Consider the following 23,285-nt stretch of genomic DNA (forward strand, 5'->3'; position numbering starts at 1 on the left):
GTTAATGGACACCCAACTCTATATTCTGGAAACATCTCCACCTGTTCATCTCAAAATTAAGAAGCCAACGGGTGTCACATAGATCTGAGCAAATACTGAGATAAAAGTTTCCCCAATTTCCCGAAAATTGTCGATAGGAAGATAAGCATATATTGACAGGAACGGAAGTATATGCTGTCACCTGTCATGACATCTCATACTGTAAGATCGATTCAAATAATTTGATGACATTTTCTCCGGGTTCGCGAGCTTCAGGGAGGAACTCGTTACGCGCGCGTGTCCCCCTAGAGAGGCGTGACACTGCGCGTAACCACAATGCTTTCTAAAAACCCGCGCGCAAGCGCTTTCATTTCATTTTCTTGTATTTTAATAACGACAGGCTTTCTCTTCATTATTCGTCACAACACTAAATGTCCTGTCGAGACTCCTTCGGGAATCGTTCCCCAAAGGGTCCAGTTGAAACGAATGACACTTTTTCAGCTTTCCGAGGGCGACTGTTGACGAAAGAATGGTGAATTTGATTTAAATTGGATTTTCTTTCGAGGAAGCTTAACATCGCGCTGTGATTTGTCTGAAATCATTCGCACCACCTTCTCAACCAATAAGATAAAAAAGAAAAAGGCCAGTGGCGACATGGTGCCGCGTTTTCCCGCGCTCGGGTAGTTAACATGAATTTGCTCCGGGTTTCCATCGGTCCACGTGATGCTTAGTTTTGCTCTGATTGGCTGCTGGGATTTCTCGGGTTTTGACGCAACGACACACGATAGAAAAGCGCCCTGTTTTTAAAACCTCGTCGTGTGTCGATCTCACTAAATTCTTTGCTGAAAAAAAAGGAAGTGTTAAATATCCAAGTGTACGAGAAGCTTCTGACTCTTCGAAATAATTCAGTTCGTGATATTAATGGGCATCAACCGCCTCCAGATCAGTTTGATTTGCATTTTACCGGTCTCCCTGACCTCCTGGTCTTTTTAAAATTCAATTTTTTCGACAAAAGTACCGTTAAGTGAATTACCAAGGGAATACACAAGCCTAGGAAGACGGCAAACACAAAGCATAGGCACAATATAAACATTTACAATAAAGGCTGTAAATTCAAAAAAACTTTTTTCACACGCTGAAATTAACGAAATGACTGAGTTATGAGCTCACCGTTTCGCTCTTTTTAAATAATTCCTATCTCTGCTGTCAGAGGAGAAATCAAGATTCGAGGCTTGTTAAGTTCATATTCAGGGGAAGAGAAAAGAAAATTGTAGCTCGCAAGCAGGTAAGCAGTAACAGGATTCAGCGCATAATTTAGCTTTATGTGTTTGCGCGGCAAGCGGCATCTTTTCTATTTTTCAGAGTACACAGAACTTTTTCGAAATCGCCTTGTATAACAATACAAAAAAATGGTTGGTAATTCTAAACAGGGAGCATTTTATTCTGACAAAAGTAGATGGAATTTATCTTTTTGTGTATATTTTTCACTTTTCAGAAATAAGACAATGTCGTCGATTCGTTATTGATTTTTAACATTAAATAACTGTAAATAGATATTAGAATTGAGTGTTAAGAACTCCGAGTTGAATCAAACTTCGCTCGTGACACAGGTGGGAAGGTAATATTTTCTCACAGGGGCCCTTTGTGACAGTACTGACAAGGTAAAGATCTCAGCTTTTGCATATTACTGGATGGTGTACCTGATCAACTGCAAACAAAGCTACTCAAGTTTAGTTATGCACGAATTCAGACAGAGCCTGAACACCAAATGATAGGCAATAGAGAAAAAGTCATGATTCGACATGAAAGAGGACTCTGACTGAGTGCTACTTAAATAGAAATTTGGCCGACGTTTGTCACCGTTAATTAGAAGGATGGCATATCATGTCAACTGCTCCTTCTGCTCACAACTTTAACTCTTACCAGGCGCCCCAGTCATAATCCGATTAACTTATGGGAAATAAATGAAAGGAATTTGTGACGTTTTTTTGTTTGAACAGAGGAATTACGCAAGATTCACACACCCTAAAACGTGGCACAGCAGTGAACTTGCGGAATGTTTTGGAATAAACTCACAAAAACAGAAACTTTGAAACTCAAATGGGAATTCAAGTATAAAATATTCAGATGGAGATCACTTTTTCGATAGTTATACCTTTTAAATATATAATACTCAGCCTAATACTTTTTATCGTAAAATTTTATTTGTAACTCTGAACCGCTTTGAGACAGTGTTTTTTTCTTACTCTGCGTAAACTAGAAAATATGCAAAGTATGAGAGAAGCTTATGGCGAGCTTAAGTCTGGCTTTGTTCTTCGCTTTGTTCAGATCTGGGTGAGTTCACAAAAGGACCCACCATTGAGAGCGCTTATTGTAACTCGTTCACTGACAAATCGACATATAAATAAACGGTTATTTGTCAGCACTGAAGGTTTTGTTAAAGTTCAGCCAAGAAATAAGCTTGTTATCAAGGAAGACAAAATTACAAAATCCAGAGTTTCTTGAGTTGGTGGACAATTTTCTACTCGAAGCAAAAGTAACGCCTTACTGTAGGCAGACTTTTACAAAATGCATTTTATTTCGAAGGTATGAAGAACTGTTTTCATCGATGTCTGAAAGTCATTGTGTACCGCCACACATAGCACAATTTTTAATTCGCTTGAGATGAATCATTAAGTGAACAAAATCATGGCGGAAGATATCAAAGAGTTCAATAAGGAAAGAAAATAAGTACACAAGTCGTTATTTAGTTGTGGTACATTATGATTTGCAAGTTGTACAAAGATAAAAATCTGCTGTTTACTCGACATTTTCACAGTCGATTGCTTTAAGGAAACGAGTCAGTCCCTATAGCTAGCGTGTCGTATGCACTACGATAAATTCAAATCGACAAGCAAACCAAAACAAACTCTTGCAGAGTTTTAGGGTTTTTCTCGAGGAGAAAACATTTCAGATGCGGCCGTCTGATCTCAAGAGTTAACACTCAACAAAAAGTACAGATGTTAGTTATTCCCAACAGGCTAACGTAGTGCTGTCATCTTTCCATTTAGATCAACCTTTGTAACGAGTTCACTGAATCAGTGGATGAGAAGACTTCATGTTAGAGGCCCGTTAGAGTGATGGACGGAGACTCAAATGTCATAGGTAATTTCAAAATTTTAATTCTGCATGCTTTCGGCAAGAATGATATTCCTATTGTTGTTGTTATTATTATTACTATTATTCTGCGTTCAGTGATCTGATGCACTTAATTTTCTTGAGAACTTTCGATCTTCTCTCGAATCAAACCTGTAATTATCCCAAAAGCGATCTCGTTCATTCTCGAAATCTTGAATATTCTGCGAGTTGCGGTCAATCAACGAAAAAATTAGTGTGATTCAAACTGTAACTATTGAAAGTTAATTTACATTTTCAATTGACACTTTCATTAGGTGCGCGATCGTGAATTAAAGCCCTCATCAAATTAGAGTTAACCATGGACTAAAATGCTTTTCCGAAACTTTTCTACGAAAGATCAAGTCGTGCCTTTAAAGCACTAACTTGCTTTAAAATATCTCACAATCTTCATGCTACTGCTTTTAACATGCAATTTCAGTGTATTCTGTGGCACCTTTTAATCTAAGGTTACTGATGCAAAATCTGGGTCCTTCTAGAATTTATCGTACTATGTTACTCACTTTTAATTGGGTTGAAATCGCCTTTGGCTATTTTCAGAGCTGCAATGATCAACATTGAATTCCAAAAATATATTTTTGATAGTAAAATTAATTCTTCTGGTTTACAAAACAATGAAGTCTTAGTTTTTCATAGAAGGTTGAGTAAATTATTAAAAAAAAGTCTTCATTTAGGCTTTCATTCTATTGTTCAAGGAAAATACTCGTTATGGCGTTTAATACGTAACAGTGCTTTAAAGTTTAAAGGAAAATTTGAAGTAGACCCGCTTAATTTTGCTCAGCATTGTCAATCTTAGGGGAAAAGCAAAAATTCCAAGATCCAAATTGATGAATATTGGCAGAACGCGGTTAAACTGTTTGAATTAAAATTCTCTGTTGTCAGATATTCATTATTTATGACACGGAAGGTAAACAACCAATCAAAAATAGGGGTTAACGAACGACTGGCATTTCAAACCAAGCTCTAAACACCACAAATATTTATCCAAAGTTCACCATGATTGGTGAAGCGAACACTGCTCCGTTATCTGGAACATGCCACTTCAGAACATTTGCTCGCACGGCTGAGAAACAAACAATAATCGTAGGTTAGTTTACCGAGGGATGTCGCAGTCACGTAGAACTCGAAGTAAGTGAATTGTTTACCATGACAAAACATTGCAGGCGTTTCGCATGTTCGGAACCAGTAGATGGATCCATACCTCATTTGTGAGTCTAGATTCCGTCGACAAAAAGTGTAATGAATTTCATAATTTCTTGTAACTAAATCTTCCGCACATATGAAAAATAGTCTCCATGTAAGCTTTGCATGTCCTTCTGTTTTCACCAAATGTTATTAGCATTTTAAGTTTAGAATCAGGGAAATTTTCTTCACTCGATCGATTTTGACCGCAATTGGTTTAAGGCTCTATCTCGAACTACTTTCGCTTCGTTAAAAGGCCTTTAATATCTGTTTTCTTAGCGGTCCAAAAGGTAGAAGTCAACAAATCAGTGATCTGTTATGATTTGTATCCGTTATACGACAACACGTTCAAGTATTCCTCCGCCATGTTGAAAAAGTGCAATGAACGACAAGCATTATGTTGTTGTTTACAGGGCAATCTTACGGTCAAAGAAGACCTTCTCTCACCGTCGTCCTTAAACGAGTCCTTGAAGGATATCCAGATGGTGGACAGATACTAAAAGTAAGTACTTTTGAAAGATAAAAAATAATTTCATTTTATCAACGAACAACTTCAAGATATGTATCGATATGGTAATTAGTTACCGTTGATACCGGTGGCAAATATGCACGCAGTCATTAAAATCGATGTTCGTTCGAAATAATTAAGTGGTAAGGATAGTTACATTGCGAACAATCAAGAATATTTGAATGCTCGTTCGGTAAAAGATGTCAAACTTTTGTGGAAATGTGGCCTCATTATAAGTGACAATGTGTTATCGTATGCCATTGATATGAAGTAAAGTCTATAAGTGAAGTACATTTAAGCCTTCAGTTACCTACAAAAAAGAACGATCACAACGTAATAAAACAATTCTTAAAAAGGACACACCTCAGACGCTATACTCTACCAACATAGACATGGCTATCAATAGACTAAAACGAACGTAAGACATTCATTTTTTTGTCTCTGAGTAACGATTACAAAGAATTTTCCAGTGGATATGTGTAAGTCTTACGCACGAGCTGAGCGATGTTACTCGAAGGCAGATTACAAATTAGTTTCCTCTATATGCCTCTTTAATGTCGATAAATAATGATTTATTAAAGTAGGCTAGAGCAGAGTCTTCAAGGTGAGGAAGTCTACTTGCTCCGTTAATACTCTGAATTTGTCTTCTAGGAACTGATTCAAAATGCTGACGACGCAGGCGCAACTGAAGTGAAACTTTTGTTTGATTCACGTGACAATGCATTTGGGACATCTACCCTTATCAATGTGGGTTTGTCCAAATTCCAAGGCCCAGCTCTATACGTTTACAACAATGCCCTCTTTAAACAAAAAGACTGGACTGGAATTGAGAGCATAATGCAGGGATCCAAGAAAAAAGACCCAGTGGCAGCAGGTCGCTTTGGGGTTGGGTTCAACTCAGTTTATCACGTGACAGGTATGGCTGGCAAAGAGATAACAAGGGTCCTAAACTTAACAAAACAAAACCTAAGTGTCAGAGAGTCTTGCTCAGAGAAGAAAAACATTTAAATACGACACTAAAACTTGCCACCATTTAAATTTCCTATACTGTTACCAATCAAGAAACCAGGATTTCATTCTGAATTTAAACTTATGACGATAACGGTGAAAAGTAATCCTCGATTAACCTGCTCCTATAACCTGACAGCGCTATTGTATCCCTTACCCTTGATGAGTTAAAAATGGTTTCAGCTTTTTCTCTGTAAAGCATATTGCATTTCCTAGTGTAGGACCAACGTGCTTTGCTTGCAAATACTAAATTGCAATATTTGTTCTCCTTAGATTTACCAAGTGTTGTCAGTGGCCATCACGTTGCTTTTCTCGATCCTCAAGAGACATATTTTGGGGCTGGAGAAACTGGTAGGAGGTTCGATATTCGAGAGCCCCTAACATATCAGTACCGAGATCAGTTTTCGCCTTACGAAGACGTCCTGAGTTGCAAAATCTCCTCTGGATTTTTTGAAGGGACTCTATTTCGTCTCCCTTTGAGAAAATGGCCATCTAAGATTTCGATCAAGCCCTACACAGCAGGAAAAATCAATAATCTTTTTGAATCGTTCATAGAAGAAGCTCCTGTAATTTTGCTTTTTCTAAAGAATGTAGAAATTGTAAGTATCTACGAAACCAGCTGGACTGGGAAAGAAAAGATGATTTTTTCTGTCCAAGTGAAGGAGGAGTTTCGAGAAACAGTTAAGGAGTTGAAGTGCAAATTCGTCGAAGAGGCCTCTGGTTTTCTATCCAGACCCTTTGAAATGAGTTACGAGACGGTAATAGAGATTAACCGGCCCGAAAATTCTCAACAACAATTCAAGTTCATGGTCTTAAATAGGGTTGGACATGAAAGCATGCATATGGCTGAGCTTTCTTCATCTCTTGGCATTGTTCCATGGGCCGGAGTTGCAGCATCACTGGATACACCTGATGGGAATACCAATAAGGTAAATGGTCGCGTCTTTTGTTATCTTCCCTTACCTGCCGACTCCGAATGCAAGTCAGGTCTTCCTGTTCATGTCCATGGTGCCTTTGGTCTTACGGATAATCGTAGAAATCTGAAGTGGCCCGGTACGGAAAGCCAAAGCGATGAAGCAGCAGAATGGAACATCTGTCTCACCCGCGAGGTCTTGAGTAAAGCTTATGCTAGCCTGGTCGTTGCACTCACTCGATCGCAGACCCCTGGTCAAGATTTTCTTCCTATAGTTGACAACGTTTGGCCAGATATTGATTCTGTTCAAGGCCAGTGGAAAGCTCTATTAAAGCCTTTCTTCGCAGCTCTGGCTGATCAAGCGGTCTTTTGGACCCCATCTCTTGGCGGAAGATGGATTTCTTTAGAAGAGGGAATTTTGGACCGTATGGAATTTTCTCCGAAGAAGGTTCGTGACGAGGTTCGTGAGGTTGTAGTGGACATACTTCTTCAGGCGAACGAGCCAGTAATATTCCTTCCGCGGCAGGCAATAAAGGCCGTCGAAGAATATGCAGAACATCAAGTGAGGAGGCCTAAAGACATTACGCCCTCATATGTACGTGCCGTGCTAAGGGGGGATCGTTCCGCGCTCCAGAACAGAGAGAATACCAAAGAGTCCCCTCGAAGCCCTTCCATTGAAACCTCTTGCATCCACGGACTCAAGGGAGTAGGCAGCGAAGATCGTAAGGTGTCAGAAAGACTTGGAAAAATGTCTTTAGAGCACCTTACCAGAAATGAGAAATTGTGTCTCTTAGAATTCATTCTGATGGATCGTAACTTCACGGACTTGGCTGGTCTTTCCCTATTGCCTATTGCTAATGACACCTTTAGAGATTTTCGAACTGACGTTCATGATTATAATCCAGATAACTGTGTACTCATTGGGTCTCGAAACCACCCACGAAGTCTCATTCCCGGGAGCAATGGGAGATTCTTGGATGAAAACATCGAAAAAGGTGTACTTGACATATTACGTTCTCTGGCAGGGGAAATGGAAAGTAAGCGCTTGGGGCCCACACAGCTAGTAAACCTATCACCCTCTCTCGTGCCAAAGCTGGTTCGCGAAAGCATACCTAAAGCTTGGGGGATCAGTTCCACAGTTGTGTCTTGGGATCCTAAAGATGAATCCTTACCTGATGATTTATGGCTACGTGGTCTATGGTCTTGGCTCAAAACAGAATTTCCCAAAGATCTCACTCCTTTCGAAGGAATTCCTCTCATCCCCTTAGTGGACGGAAGGTCCGAGAAACGATATCTTATCAGACTGAAAAAGGACCACTGCCTGATTCAGAGTTCATCCTATTTCGCATCTTTACCGCGGAACGTGGTGAGTGCACTTCAAAAGGCAGGTTGCATCGTTCTTCCTCACCTCCCCCCATTCTGTGACCACGCTGCCTTAAAACACTACATCGAGCCGCCAACTTCCTCAGGTGTACTAAAAGTTCTAGCAACGGTCATGAATGAACCAGGGAATGACAATCTCGCCAGCTGTACTATTGAAGAAAAAGTGGCCATCAGAGCATTCTTGTCCAGTCTAAGAAATCCTACTGATGATGAAGTGGTAGCCTTAATGACGTTGCCAATCTTTCAGGCAATGGATGGGACGACCTTCACAGCAGTTCAGCCAGTAGGACCCTTATCAGGAACAAAACTTGATGTTGCCCCGCCTCGGTTACATCTACCATCGAGTACAAAGATTCACTGCTCACATGAGATACTTTCTGCCACTGATGATGACTCGTACCAGCTACTGCGGCGACTTCCCGTTCGAATTCTAAGCACTTCCGACTTTTTGATTGACAAGATATTTCCTTACATAGAAAGTGGAGGATTCTACACTCGAGAGGAAGTCTCTAACCTGATGTTTTGGGTGATACAGAGACTTCCCGCTCTATCGAGCGACAACAAAACTTTCCCGGATCATCTCAAGAATGTGCGGTTTGTTCCGATTGCGAACGGGTCCCTCAAAGCACCTTCTGAGTTATACGACCCGGAAGATGAAATCATTCAGAAACTATTTCAAGGCGAACCCGACGTATTTCCTGCTTCAGAGTTTGCCAAAGCTCATGCACTAAGCTTGCTTCGAGTGTTCTTGGGCCTGCGGCGAAGTCGTTCCTTAGAAGCCAAAGATATTCTTTTGATCGCAAAGCAAATCACGGCAGCTCCTGAACAGTCTGCTCTCAAAAGAGCCGAGGCATTGCTTCAGTTCCTGAATGATAATGCGTACCTGGTTGAGAACGAGGTCTTGTTGGAAGAAAGCTCTGGGTCCGCAAAGAAAGTACCTTTGGGCAGCGTTCTGTCAAGCTTACCCTGGCTACCCGCGTCCAAAGAACCCCTAAGTAAATACCCACAATGCATGGCCTGGTTTGGCGTAGCGAGAAGACTCTACCCTCCTAAAGATATGAGAGATGCGGACATGGTAAATATCATTGGTTCATCTATGCCGATTCTTCGCGGAAGTCTGGACGACAAGCTTAAAAAGGCTTTTGGATGGTCTTTTCCTCCTCCAATTTCCTATGTTCTAGAGCAACTGAAAGGTGCCATAACTACTTGGCAGCAACAAGTACACAAAACATCTGAAATTGAGTTACTGAAGTTCCAGGGAATGCTGAAGGATATCTACAATCATCTGTCCAGCGAAATTGTGACAGCCGAAGCAGTATTAGTTCTCAAAGAGCATTCATTTCTGCCATGGATATGGCATGGTTCAGGGTTTGCTAAACCTACCTGTGTTGCTATGAGAAGCGAGTGTGCCTTGGATTTAAGACCCTACATATTTGTCTTATCTGAAGATTTCCAAGGCTACTCTTCCTTTTTCAAACGTTGTGGTGTGTTAGACACTTTCAATGCCACATCAGCCCTAGAGGTCCTGCACATGATTCGAGATTGGCACTTGGAGAAAAAGCGTCCCTTAGAGGAAGTGAAACGTGATCTCCGTCTGTCTCGTGACATCCTAGACTTTTTGACCAAGGACGGATCTCGCCTTTCCTCTGACATCCGCAAGAGAGTTTTAGTACCCATCCAAGCTGAGGAAGACAGACTCATTCTTCAGCCATCCACTGATGTGAGCTATTGCGATGCAGAGTGGTTGAGACTAGGAAAGAGTGATACCAGTATTTCCGAAGTTGCCTTCATAGTGCACAAAACCATTTCAACTGAAACTGCTCGGCTTCTTGGAACACCCCCGTTAAGTAGGAAATTGGCAGTAACGGAGCCCCTTGGATTTCAGCAGAGTGGACCGTATGAACCAGTAACAACAAGATTAAGAAACATCCTTAAGGATCACAACGACGAGATGGCGACTTTCAAAGAGTTGATTCAGAACGCAGACGATGCAGGAGCAACAGAGGTCAAGTTCCTTCTTGACTGGAGGTACAGCAGTGCAGAGAAGCTACTGGCACCTGGTATGGCCGAGATGCAAGGGCCAGCCCTGTGGATTTACAACGACGCCCTCTTTACAGATAAAGACTTCGAGAATATAAACAAACTGGCAGGAGCTACCAAGATAGGGAATAAAGACAAGCTAGGTCGTTTCGGAATTGGATTTTGTACTGCTTACAATATAACTGACCTTCCTAGTTTCATCAGCCGTGAGTTCATTGCCTTTTTTGACCCAGAAACAACTCATTTAGGAGATCTCATCAAGGACAAATCTCGTCCCGGCATTCGTTTGAATCTTAGGAACAATGCAGTGGCACTGAGTGCGTTCTCTGATCAGTTTAAGCCTTATCAAGGAGTCTTTGGATGCACAATTGATAAGAATGATCGGTCATTTTTTTATGACGGAACCCTATTCAGGTTTCCTTTAAGAACCATGAGACAGGCCAGTGACAGCGAGATTTGCAACAAGTTCTATAACGAGGAGCAGTTCACCCAATTGATTTCAGCATTTCAGGAAAACGCATCAAAGATGTTGCTCTTTCTACAGAGTGTTTGCAAGATAAGTTTCTTTCAAATAGCGTACGATCAGAACCCATCCTTACCCAATGCAGTGTTTGAGGTGGAAAAGGACATATTGTTGACGTTGCCGTCAACAGGCATCCCAGCAGACAGGCTGACGTCAGAGAAAAACAATAACCAAGGAATCCGCGAAAGCGATCTTAATGGCAGCTGGGTCTTTGAACGGCACCAACACCAACACCTTGTCGACTCCTCTAGAGTAGTGTTTATGAAATTTCAAGCCTTCCCAAATAGTTCATTACAGTCCTCAAGAAACCAACGAAACACTGAAGTTTGGTTGATCACGTCATGTTACGGTGAAAGAAAATCGCTCGAGATGGCCAACACAGAAGATGGAAAACTAAATGGCTTGTTGCCTAAAGCTGAAGTCGCTGCCCTACTATCAGACAACGACGAAGCTAAGCGATGGAGCCCTAAGAAAACAGTGGGAGAAGTATTCCTTGGTCTACCTCTGGGAGTAGAAACAGGTTTTCCAGTTCACGTAAACGGCTACTTTGCTGTGACGACAAATCGCCGTAGTTTATGGGAAGATACGAAAGAGAGTCCACCGTCAAGAAAACCGATTGAAGTACTTTGGAACCAAAGTCTCCTTGAAGACGCCGCTTCAAAGGCTTACGTTCAACTCCTGGTAGAAATTGTTAGTCTACAGAGACAGGGAAAGATGGTGGAATTTCCATTTGACATCCTTTGGCCGGACCCAGAAAAAGCTCCCTCCAAGACTTGGGTAAATTTTGCCTGTACTATTTATCAGAATATAGTAAATAGTACAGGAACTCTTTTGAGAAGTCAGTCACAATGGGTATCGTTCAAAGATTGCGTCTTTTTAGAAGAGAATGTCTCACGGTTACCGGAGAGTTCTCCAATAATGCGCACATGCGGCTTCAACGTAATTCAACTGCCAAAATTTGCTACGAACGGCTTTGAAAGAAGTGCTACACAAGAAATTGCTGCACAAACTGTTACCATGGACAAATTTGTTTGCGACATCTTTTTTCCGGCAATTGACAGGTTGCCGAACAGTCTGAAGGATCCAATAACATGTCATGTTATGGATGAATACCTTAGAGGATCGTACAAGTACGAGAAAATCTTGCGAGGATATCGATGTATCCCAACATCACCAGATGGTTACCATAGGTCTCGGCCCGGTGAACTGATTGACCCTACTGGAGCTGCTAGCAGCTTATTTCTTGAAGAGGAGCATATCTTCCCAACTGGCTCAGGTTTCCTAAGAGCAGAACGACTCGTTGCCTTGAGAAACCTTGGGATGGTAGAGGCCTTATTGCCGTGGGAAAGAATCTGCGAGAGAGCCACGTTCATTGCAACGTTAGCCACTGTTAATTATGAAAAAGCTCTGCCGATGTCGAGGAACTTAATCAAATATTTGAATGACAGCTCAAGCAAGCTATCTCCACCAGGAACTCAACAAAGGAAACAATTGTCAGAAATTTGTTTTCTTCCTGCTATGGATAGACCAACAGGGTATCACCTGCAGTGGAAGGGATCAGAGGGAAGTGCGAAAAAATTGTTTTCAGCCAGAGAGCTACGACGTGATGACTCCACATATTTAATAGGAGCGGTACTCCCAATCTTAGACGAATCTTCAGAGACCGGATGTGACCGTGTGAGCAAAGATGTCTCTAAGCTGTTAAGGCTTGGTGATCAGCGTCTGACTGTCAATGATGTCCTTCTGCAACTCCACTCCGCTGTACAAGGTCTCGTTGCGCATGATGCGGCCAGCAGAGAATGTGCCAGGAGGGTTTCCACTGCCGTTTACCAGTTCCTACAAGAGAGATTAAACACCTCAGACAAGCAAGTTATTCAAAACCTTCTCCGTGGAAAGCCATGGATATTTGTGGAAGGCAAGTTTGTAACTTCTGATCAAGTTGCCTTTTCATGGAAAAGTCATGGGGATCCTTTTCTTTATTGCCTTCCCGATGACTACACCATAAAATTCAAAGATCTCTTTAGAGCACTTGGAGTCAGAGAATCGTTTTCCGGTGAGGACATGGTCGATGCATTATTTGTTCTTGCTGAGAGAAAAGATGGCGAACCTCTCACGATTCAAGAGTTTAGGACTGTAAAATCGTTCTTGGAAGATATTGCCTCGATGGATGAAGATGCTCTGAGTTCTTATTGCGGTCAGCTCCCCTTACCAGATGTGGATTTGGTGCTCACGCCTGTAGGAGAACTAACAATCAACGACACACCTTGGCTGGACTCCTGTGGGCAAACGAAATGTATTCACAGTGATATTTCCGCAATGTTAGCCCACAGGTTAGGAGCTCAAACTATGCGAGAACAAAAGCTGGACAAGTATTCTCATCGTATAGGAAAGCCCTTTGGTCAGAGTGAACGCCTAACAGATCGACTAAAAAGAGTACTGGAAGCTTATCCGTGTGATGTTGGAATACTTAAAGAGATTATTCAAAATGCAGAAGATGCAGGGGCCACAGAAGTTCATTTTATACATGATCCGCGTCAACATGGTACTACTCGTGTTTTGTCGGAACAATGGAAAGACCTCCAGGGACCAGCACTTTGTATTTACAATGACTGTCCCTTCACAGAAAAAGACTTTGAGGGGATACAAAAGCTTGGTATAGGAAGCAAGACTGGCAGCCCTGAGAAGACAGGAAAGTATGGTATCGGTTTTAATGCAGTATACCACGTGACCGATTGCCCAAGCTTCATCACAAACGCCGAAACATTGTGCGTTCTCGATCCACACGCCCGATATGCGCCTGATGCAACACTGGAGTTTCCCGGACGTCGATTTGACCCCCTTGATGACGAATTTTGGGAACACTTTGCTGACGTGAGACCCTGTTATTTAGAGGAGTTCTTTCATTTGAAAGAATCTACGATGTTCCGCCTGCCAATTAGAAACGATTTGTCCGCTAAACAGTCAGAAATTTCCTCCAAGGCTTTTAGCAACTCCGAAATTGACCAACTGCTTACCATTTTTGAAAGCGAAATCCGAGAAACGTTATTATTCCTTCGAAATGTCACCAGAGTGAGCATTTCAAGGATTGAAAACAATAAGTTGGTTCGGCGGTACGAGGCTTCTGCAACAATTCCAAACACTGACATTCCAAAGATCCAAGCTCTCGACGTAGAAATCAAGCGGAGCTTAGAGTTGAGTACCAGCTGTATTCCATGGTTTGGAATTACCTACACCAAAACCATTCAAGACACATTAGGAAGACAAGATAATTGGCTCATTCATCGATGCCTTGGTTCTCGTCTGCATGGTGAAAAGAAATTAATTCCCGAAGGAAGCAAGAATGGTCTTCTTCCTCAAGCAGCTGTGGCAGCCTGTGTGACCACAAATGAAAGTCTCTCGCCACGACGAAGACGTTCCGACAGCTTACAAAATCCAAGTCAAAAGAACAAAATTCATCGAGCGTTTTGCTTCCTACCATTGCCGGTTGAGACAGGCCTTCCAGTTCACCTTAACGGCCAATTTATACTGGATAATTCTAGAAGAAATCTTTGGAAAGACGATGGAGTTCAAGGACCGAGAGCTCAGTGGAACAATTTCATCAAAAATAATGTTTTAGCTCCTGCCTATGCAGAACTTATCGTAAGTGCAAGAACATGCATACCTGGAATTTCAAAGGGAGACCCATGGTACTTTAACGATATCACAGAGGCTAAAAATGGTTTGAAATGGTATCACAGCATCTTTCCGGATTCAGATGGTGTTCACTCAGAGTGGAAAAGCATTGTTTTAACAGTGTACAGACTTCTAGCGAGTTCCAATCAGCCGGTATTACCTATCTTGCGAGACCAACCTTCGCCCAGACCGCCCATGACCTCTCCTCGGACCTTTTCAAGGTTTGGCACAAAGCCACTTTTTCCGTGCTTGTGGGTTCCTCCTTGCAGCGACAGAGAAGAACAGCAAGCACTATTCAGTGATCTTTCCAACTCAGAACTGGAAACTCTACTCCTAAAAATAGGTGTGCCGATAGTTTACGCGCCGCCAAGACTCTACACCAGTTTCAAACAAGCCGCTGCAATGGTGAAAACCGTCAGTCCCGAGGATGTTATGGCTATCATCTCGAAGCACAGGGATAGTACAGATGTGCTTCCCTGCTCTATTAACGGTACCACCTTCAAACAAGCGAGCGAATTGAAGCTATTAATCGAGTATTGCATGGGAGATGACAACTTCCTCCAACGGTTAGATGGGTTGCCCCTTCTGCTAACTGAAGACGAAGTACTTAGAGAATTTGATTCAAGAAATCCAGTTTTTCTCACACCATTTTCCAGTCTTCTGTCTTCTCAGAAAGACCTTTTTGTTCATAAGGAATTCATCCCGCTGTTTTCAAACTTCACCAGAAATGACATTTGGAAGTCCAAAGTGTTTAAACGTTTCGACACGATATCTATTGCTCCATATTTGATTCAACTTCTTCCATCAAAATGGTTCGCAGGCGACAAACATGTCTCATGGGAACCAAGTGACAGTTGCACACCATCAGTTGAGTGGTTGACGACGCTGTGGGAATTAATCATATTGACATACAAAGAAAGGCAGTCAAGCTTCGAAGACAAAGAGGACCCATCCGAGACTCTTCGACCACTTGAAGACTGGCCGATTATTCCTACTTCTAATGGCACCTTAGCTCCTCTGTCCCTCAGCAAAACTGTGTTGGATTTGAGTACACGCATTTACAATGAAGACAGGTTGGTGAGAATCCTGTGTAAGGTTGGAAGTGCTCAGCTGGATTTTTCAGTTCTTCCAAAAGTCGACAAGGATGAGGCTTCACTCATTGCATCCCCACATCTGGCGAAGCCATACTCGAGACAAGATGTTATCAGCGTTATACACTACCTATCTAAAGGTGATGACTTCAAATGCGAACTCGGTCAAGGCGAAATCGTTACACTTCTACGATTTTTGCAGGAAGACGTCACTACCGTCTATAGTAACCAATCACTACTGAGAAAACTGCCGCTATACAAAACCCTGAATGGGAAATTTGTTAGTCTCGATTCATATGCCTTCTCGTACGTTGTCGATCTGCCTCAGTGTGTATCCCTGGCTGACATCGAAGCGCGCATTGAAAAAGAAAGTTGTGTACTATTGGAGGTGATTCAAGAAATAGAACCTTTATACAAGGCTCTCGATATCAGCCAGCTGTCACAAGTAGACGTATTCGTCAAATACATATTGCCAAACCTTGACGCGATGTCAGAGAGAGGCCTTCAGGAAGTGCTGCTCTACATCAAAGATACTCTCCTATTCACCGTAAAGAGTTCCAGTGAGAAGAGCATTTTACTCGATGCCCTGTGTGAGGCACGTATTTTTCCAGACAAAAGCGACACACTAGTCCCTGTCAGCCATTTTTATGATCCTGAGAATCCAGTCTTTACAGAGTTGCTCTCTCCTGGTGATTTTCCACCAGGAGATTACAGCCTTCCAAGCTGGCTCCCATTCCTTCGTCAAGTTGGACTTAAGAACCGTGTTTCCCAGCAACAGTTTATCCAGTTTGCAGAATCCTTAGCGTCTGATGCAGTGACCAGGTCCCAAGATACTCAGTTGAACGATGTGTCTAAAACATTGGTTACTTGTCTGTTTCAACAGGATGACCTGCATGATCCAAGCTTTCTACATGTCGTATCCACTATAAAGTTTGTCGCAACAGAAACTGCATCTAAACAACTGACAAACCTGCAGCCTCAATTTGCGTGTAAAAGTAAGGAAGACATTCCTCCTTTTACTGAGTTCCACGGAGCTTTACCATGCGAACAACAGAAAATTTCGTGGACCTCCACTCCTCTCCTTCCAGCCTGGGCCACTCCAAATACCGCCGAGAAACAAGTTTTGGAAGACCTCGGAGTTGCACTTCTCCCTCCACTGGACAAAGTTATCAATCACATCGCTCTTCTAACCAAAGCACACAGTGGAAATGTCCATAAAGACACCCCAAAAGACCAAAGGGAGCTTCTTCACGATGTCATATACGAGGCGTTCACTTTCTTGAAAGGTGAATGTAATTGCTCCGGTAACACTTTGTCAGACAAGTGCACGAAGTCTTGTCTAGCTATTGGAAACATTCTCAGGAAAACACCTTGCATTCCCGTTGAAGAAGGCCGCGTTTTTGTGGAAGGCAATCAATTAGCGTTTGAGACGACAACAGAGATGCCACCTTACTTTTATAAAGTACCGCGAGAGTACGGCCATTTTGAGCATGTACTTAAGAGACTTGGAGCACATGAGAAACCAACACCATCACAGTTTGCTGATGTCCTTGGGAGACTAAAGGAGGTGTGTGAGGATAAGCATATGGAGCCCAACGAGAAAAAGGTGGCTAGAGAAGCTACACATGGATTTTTCACCACCCTGTCACTGTTAGTGAAGGAAAAAAGCGAAGAGGCTGCGACAAGATGTCTTTTTTCACTGAACCAACTCTTTTTACCTAGCAAAGAAGGTTTTCTCAAGCCATCAAATGAGCTGATCTTTCACGATTGTCCCAGCTTTGAACGTCGTGCACGAGACTTTGCCGGTGACTTTGTGGACATCAGTCGGGAAGGAGAACTCACTGCAGACCGCCTCTCTTACCTTCTCAGTCTTCTACCTTTGCGTCTTAGGGCAAAGACGATTCAGAATTTACTGCGGGAAGAGATACATCCTACCTGTAGAGATAAGCGATGCATAGCAGACAGCACTATTGGATCAGATCCCTGCCCATTTGTAAACAGATACCGGAACGTTTTGCTCTCTCCGAAGTTGGTGAATGGAATTCTACGTGTAATCCGTCATCAAAGACAGACACCGAATTTGCCTCAAGATGTCAAAGACCAGGTACAAGTCCTTTGTAGCTCGCTCAGTGTAACTTGCATGGCATCACTTGACACTCATTTGATTCACTTGGAATCTGGTAAACCATTACAACATAGCCAAGAAACCCAAGACTGTTTCTTAGAAGAACAGAATGGTGAGTGGGAATTGTTCATCAGGCATGGCACAGACGAAAATCCCCTCCACATCCAACTTTGCTTTCAGGTAAATCGTTTGATTCATAATCAAATAGAGAAGGAGATCTACCTTCAAGCAATGCTTGCATGTAGGGTACCAGAGGAGATCCTACCCTCACTCGACAGATGCGGTGTAGCGCAAGATCTCATGGGAAGCGAGGCGCGCACTACGGAGCCTGTTCTTGGATCTGAGATTCCGGTGATGTATCACTACCTGCTCAGGCAAGACATCGAATACTTTTTTCGGCAAGGTGAAATAGTTGGCTACGAGAAGGAACGCAGAACCGAAGATGGTCAAATTGATGACTCTGAGCCTCTCTACGTGTACGCGAAGGTGGTGAGGAAAGTGCCAAATCGTAAGAGATCCATGGAAACCAGCAGATTTGACTTCAAAGCCAAATATCGCGTTGATATTGGAGAGCCACGCCTCGTGGAAGTCAGCGTACTTGATCTTTACAAGTTTGATCGATCAAACGCTGAAATTCCAAATGCAGAACCCGAACTATCGGATTCTCGTGAAGTATCGATTTTTACTGGAGACCCCAAGGAATCAGAGCGCCGGGCAGCGAGTCGAAATGAACGTCTTGAAAAGGCGAAACAAGAAATCAAGGATACCCTGTGGGAGGCTTGGAAGTTACCTGAAAATGAAAGAAGGAAAGTCATTAAGCGTTTGTTCCTCCGATGGCACCCGGACAAAAATATAGGCTCTGACATTGCTAATGATGTGATGCAATTCCTGCTTAACGAAATAGAGAGAATGGAAAAGCTATTTCCTTCTAATTGGAGAGACAATCTGCGAGATGCTAAGGAAAAGGGAACACAAGATGGAGCCAGCAGCTTTCATGATTTCTTCAACCAGTGGAACCAGCGAGCTCGGCAAGAAAGGCAAACTTATGACACGTTTAAACGACAAAATCATCAAGGAACTCCTTATTCGAAGAGGTCCACCAACCCTCAGAAGAACGAGGCCAAGCGATGGATGAAACAAGCCAAAGAAGACCTAAACGCAGCAAAACATCTAGAAAGTGAACAACCAAAATTCCCTGCGTTGGTTTGCTTTTTATGTCAACAAGCAACAGAGAAAGTTTTCAAAGGCGCCTTGTATGCAGCTTGCGGCATATCTGAGAAACAACTAGAAACACACGATGTACTGAATCTTGCCTATGAGATTACTGAGTTAGATGGATCACCCGCTGATATTGCCCTCCTGGCTGCCAAGCTCAAGAATTATTACGAGCAAACTAGATATCCTCATTTTCATCGTGGCGACACGATCCCTGCGGAAGCTTTTACGAGCGATCAAGCACAAGACGCATTAGAAATTTGTGAATTACTGGTGCAGAAAATAACAGACTTTGTTAACGATAGTTTTACAAGGGTGTGACAGTTTGAACCACAAAAACTTTCAGTCGAGACCAAATATTCAGAAGAAAGGGAGGACTGTAAGATATAGCATGACGAAGAGTAATTATGGATGGTGTAGTCGAGCCAAAGCATTTACTGTACAAAGTAGTAAGATGCATCAAAACGAATTGGTTTCGCGTCAAGAAAAGGTTAAGGGTCTAAGGTGCTTCAACACCTACGTAGCGAAAGTTTGGGACCTAACTAAAAGACATTGGCCATCTAGTTCTCACTGATGTGAGACTGTGGAATAAAAGAGAAATTAATAGTAATGGATAGTGATGACCTGACAATTTTACATTTTTATCACCACTACTTCATAACTTTAAATTTTTGTATTAAGTTTATTTACAATTTAACACCCAAATTTCAGCATTTATAACATAAGAAAATAATGCAAAGGAAGGTTGGACATATAGTATGTGTAACAAATGTTTTAATGATCTAATAGTTTTGTAATGAGAGTAATTGCAGGTACCACCGCATAAGTAAAATTAGCACTTAATCAACGAAAGAGAAACGGGTGAAAAGCCATCAGCGATCCACAGTTGAAAAGAAAGAGAGTTCAGAAAAGAAACTGGGGGTTCTTGGTACATTGTTACCACCAAATAATAATTGTGTACCAAAGGAGCCTTGCTAAGACTGTGGCAACTGACTGGCCAACAATGAACAGTTCCCTTTGGTTTCCTGTAATTTATAAATCAAGAAGAACATAGAAAAACTTTCCCATCATTTAAAATTTATTTCAAATCCTCACTTCTTGGGGGTGACCTCTAACAAGCAATTAGCCTATGGCATAAATTAAGTGTAATTGTAAGAATAACTTAACCATAATAAATGTAACATTAGGCAGTTGATAGCTATCTTTTAACAATGAACAGAGAGATGAGGGATGGGTTGCTTCTCAAAAATTATGAGGTAAATATCAGACTTTGCAGAAACAGATTAGAAGTAATTTTACAAAGACAAACATTTTGTAAGAAATTAATTGTTGTATTGTGCGTAATGCTGAAAACTATTTTAGGAGCAAATTATTTTTCTAGGAATTCCAATAAAAAATTTGATGTTATTTGTTAGACCTCTTTTCTATTTTATTTCTTTGTGAGGATCTGATTAGTGGAATACTAAAACTAACTACACCTAATTCCTTCTATGAAGAGGCAACTTTTGTAACAGAAGTCTATTTTGGAACAGGGTCCCCAATCAAACAGGTATTCCATCTATCCCACTGGGCTGGAAAAAAAGCCAGAATCTCTAAATAGCAAAGACAATAAAACCTTACCAGACCTATGCTTGTAAATATATCATCCATGTATGTGGCAAGTGCATTTCTGCAAGATCTTGAGAAAAAGTTTCTTATTGCAATACCAAGTTGTTGGAAATAACATCCAAATGTTAAACTTATGGTGGACAGTGGTGAGAAGAATATTTTGGAACTCATAACCACTAATACATCAATTCTTAGCCTTATCAATAAAAACAGCTATTACACATAAAATATCATTTACTTAATTCCACTAGATCATAAAAAAGTGATTTCTGCCAGTTCTCTAGGCCAGGATTGGCAAAAATCCTGGTTATACAAGTAGATTTGTACCTCAAATAGCAAAGTGAAAAAAAAGTTTGAAAGATGAGTGATTCCAAGCATTTCTGGCAGCTGATAAGCTGCTTGACTGCTTCAATGAAACTACTTAAGTGCAACTCTTTATATAGCTTTAAGTTTACAAGTTCAGTATTACATGCATGTTGCAAAAGTTATGATGCAGCCCAACAATGGGGCACAAGATGAGTACAAAAGGCTTTGTAATACCAAGCATCATGTTACAAGGTATTCCCCAAACTGTAACACTAGATCAATGTGTCTCTGACAATGATTGACACTTCAGATCTTTGTCAATTTATTTACAATACCTATCTGCTTTCATCTTTTCTCTCCTGTTTAACATTTCTTCATGAAGTTTACCATCAGTTTTTGCTTTTTTCAATCTGCTATTCTCCTCCTCACTCAGACGCAAATTCCTGTCTTGAAAACTTTGGAATTTCTTGACAAAACTAATTTCATGATTCCGCAGATCTTTTTCTCCCTCAGGTAAACTGCTGGTGCACACTTTACTATGGAAAAAGAAGAAGCAATACCAAATTATTTTAACATCAATCCACAGTCACTCATTTCAAGTTACTGACAATCTTTTTTTCAGCCTCTCATCAAACTTTGATATGGCATACAGTAGCAATGTAAGGCAAAACTCACTTAGGCATGTAGTGTCTAAACATGATGAGGTCAAACTGAGGGGTAAGCATTACATCAAACCTCAGAAGCACTTGCCCCTTTGCCCCGATTATGATGAATTATGGATATTAACTAAACTGACTAAACTGTATTTATTTTTTATTTTTCATATCTTAACCCTTTTACTCCTACAAGTGATTAGTATGTAACTTCTTCCAATGATATCTATACATTATCCAGCAACAGGTAATGAGAATACTCAATCTTATCAGCTAGAAGTTGTTAATCTTCATCTAAAATTCTTGTAACTAACTACAAGGAAATATGTTGTAGCTAGAGGGGAGAATCAAGAATCAGCTCTTGGGAGTTAAAGGGTTATGAAATAGTAACACCATAGTTAGTCTCCTCTACTAACTATGGTAACACTTACACTTTTGGAACACTGGTCCGAACATGGAATGTCTCCTTCTCTCCAACAGTTTTTTTGCTTGCAGAGAGTTGCCCATCTTCATTGACAGACAAATAGCAGCCATTATATGTTTCAAAAGCAACTTTGTCTTCTTCAAAGACACACTCAAACTGTTCCTGAGGACCAATTGCATCAGATCTTCCAGTGACATTTCCCATCATATCAACAGACATATATTTTCCTGTATGACAAAAGATTGTCAGTGATGGTGAAACCTGAGAATATCTCATTCTTAACCTTATCACTTTCTAGATTTAAATACTTCTTCTCTTCCGTCACTTGTCTAGGTATCTTTAAGAGTTTATTTTAGTACATGTCAGAAGTGACAACATCACAAGACAAAGGATAAGTTTTTTCCTGATCTATCCACTTGAATGGCCATAACCTATTTTACACTTTAAACTAGTGTGGATCATGGGTGATATAACCCTTTAAATACTAAAAAGAAGGCCTGTCTACAAGAAAACAACACTGAATGCTTAATAAAGAAGTACACATAAGCACATAAAAATCAAGTAGGCATGTTTGTAACAATGAATGTTATGAAATGATGAAGAAAATAATTATTTAATTAACATAAACATTGTTAAATAATTAATTATTGCAATGACAAAGGTATTGAAAATCTATCAAGAGCAAAACGTTGTTGCCAGCTCAGATACTCACCACCTGTAAATTTCAACCAAAATTAAATTTCACATGTGATTTGCTACCGTTACATGCATAAATGTACATGTATAAATATGTTATGTAGTAATATTTTTAACTTGAGACAACAAAAGACAAATAAATAAAAATCTCAGATTGGTTTAAAAAGATAGAAAAATAAACAGTTGAAGGTCTCAAGTAGAGCTTAACAAAAGTAAAAGTTGGCTGAAGGCATTGTGAGCTGAAATCGTATCATTTAAACAAGAACAAGTACCTATGAGCCAAGTACCCCTAAGCTGTAATGTCGTAACTGGTAAGCTTACAAAATTAAAAAGGTTAAATCATTTCTTACCATAACCCGATTTTAAGGCAATATTTTTCTCGGAAAGTGGAACAGCTGTAAACACTTCAACAGGTGCCGGCGAATTTTCACCATCATCTCTCAGTTCACCAACTGTGAACAATCCAGTGTTAAGTGCCTCGATATAAGTTGTCTGGAAAGTTTGCAGTGCAATGTTACCGCTAACTTCACGAAAGTTTTCCACTTTTCTCCAACCTCCATGACGGAGCGCATCAACATCTGTTGGCTCCTCTTCCTCTCTTTCCCTCTTCTTCTTCTTGTGCTTCTTTTTCCGTAAGCTATCGTCTAATCCTTTAAGTTTTAAACGCCCAGATTTCACTTGTTTGTAATTGTCAGCCATTTTGAGAAAACAGTTTGAGCCTGCGAGGTTTTTTATAAGCAATCGTAACGAACAGATTATACTATATGTAAGCAAAATTGTTCGTA

At 41.1% G+C, this 23,285-nt stretch overlaps 2 protein-coding genes across 3 annotated transcripts; one reads left to right on the top strand and one right to left on the bottom strand.

The window, feature by feature from the left end:
• The first annotated feature begins 3,044 nt into the window (after window positions 1–3,044).
• Window positions 3,045–20,488, top strand: LOC131791989 (sacsin-like). Of its 2 annotated transcripts, none has more exons than XM_066169372.1 (4): window positions 3,045–3,123; window positions 4,749–4,837; window positions 5,495–5,759; window positions 6,125–20,488. In XM_066169372.1, the coding sequence occupies exons 1-4, from the start codon at window positions 3,099–3,101 to the stop codon at window positions 19,132–19,134; spliced, it is 13,389 nt and encodes a 4,462-aa protein (XP_066025469.1). In that variant the 5' UTR covers window positions 3,045–3,098; the 3' UTR covers window positions 19,135–20,488. The 2 variants fall into 2 exon arrangements, with proteins under 2 accessions (XP_066025469.1, XP_058965333.2); XM_059109350.2 differs by lacking the exon at window positions 3,045–3,123 and adding an exon at window positions 4,148–4,281.
• On the bottom strand, window positions 19,870–23,206 carry LOC131791990 (protein FRG1). Its single transcript, XM_059109351.2, has 3 exons — window positions 22,851–23,206; window positions 21,812–22,031; window positions 19,870–21,263 (listed from the first exon to the last, which is right to left on the bottom strand). Exons 1-3 carry the CDS (start codon window positions 23,197–23,199, stop codon window positions 21,050–21,052), a joined length of 783 nt encoding a protein of 260 aa, XP_058965334.1. The 5' UTR covers window positions 23,200–23,206; the 3' UTR covers window positions 19,870–21,049.
• Between the last annotated feature and the right edge of the window lie 79 nt (window positions 23,207–23,285).

This window comes from Pocillopora verrucosa, chromosome 7 (genome assembly GCF_036669915.1).
Source record: "Pocillopora verrucosa isolate sample1 chromosome 7, ASM3666991v2, whole genome shotgun sequence".
NCBI classification, from domain to species: domain Eukaryota; kingdom Metazoa; phylum Cnidaria; class Anthozoa; order Scleractinia; family Pocilloporidae; genus Pocillopora; species Pocillopora verrucosa.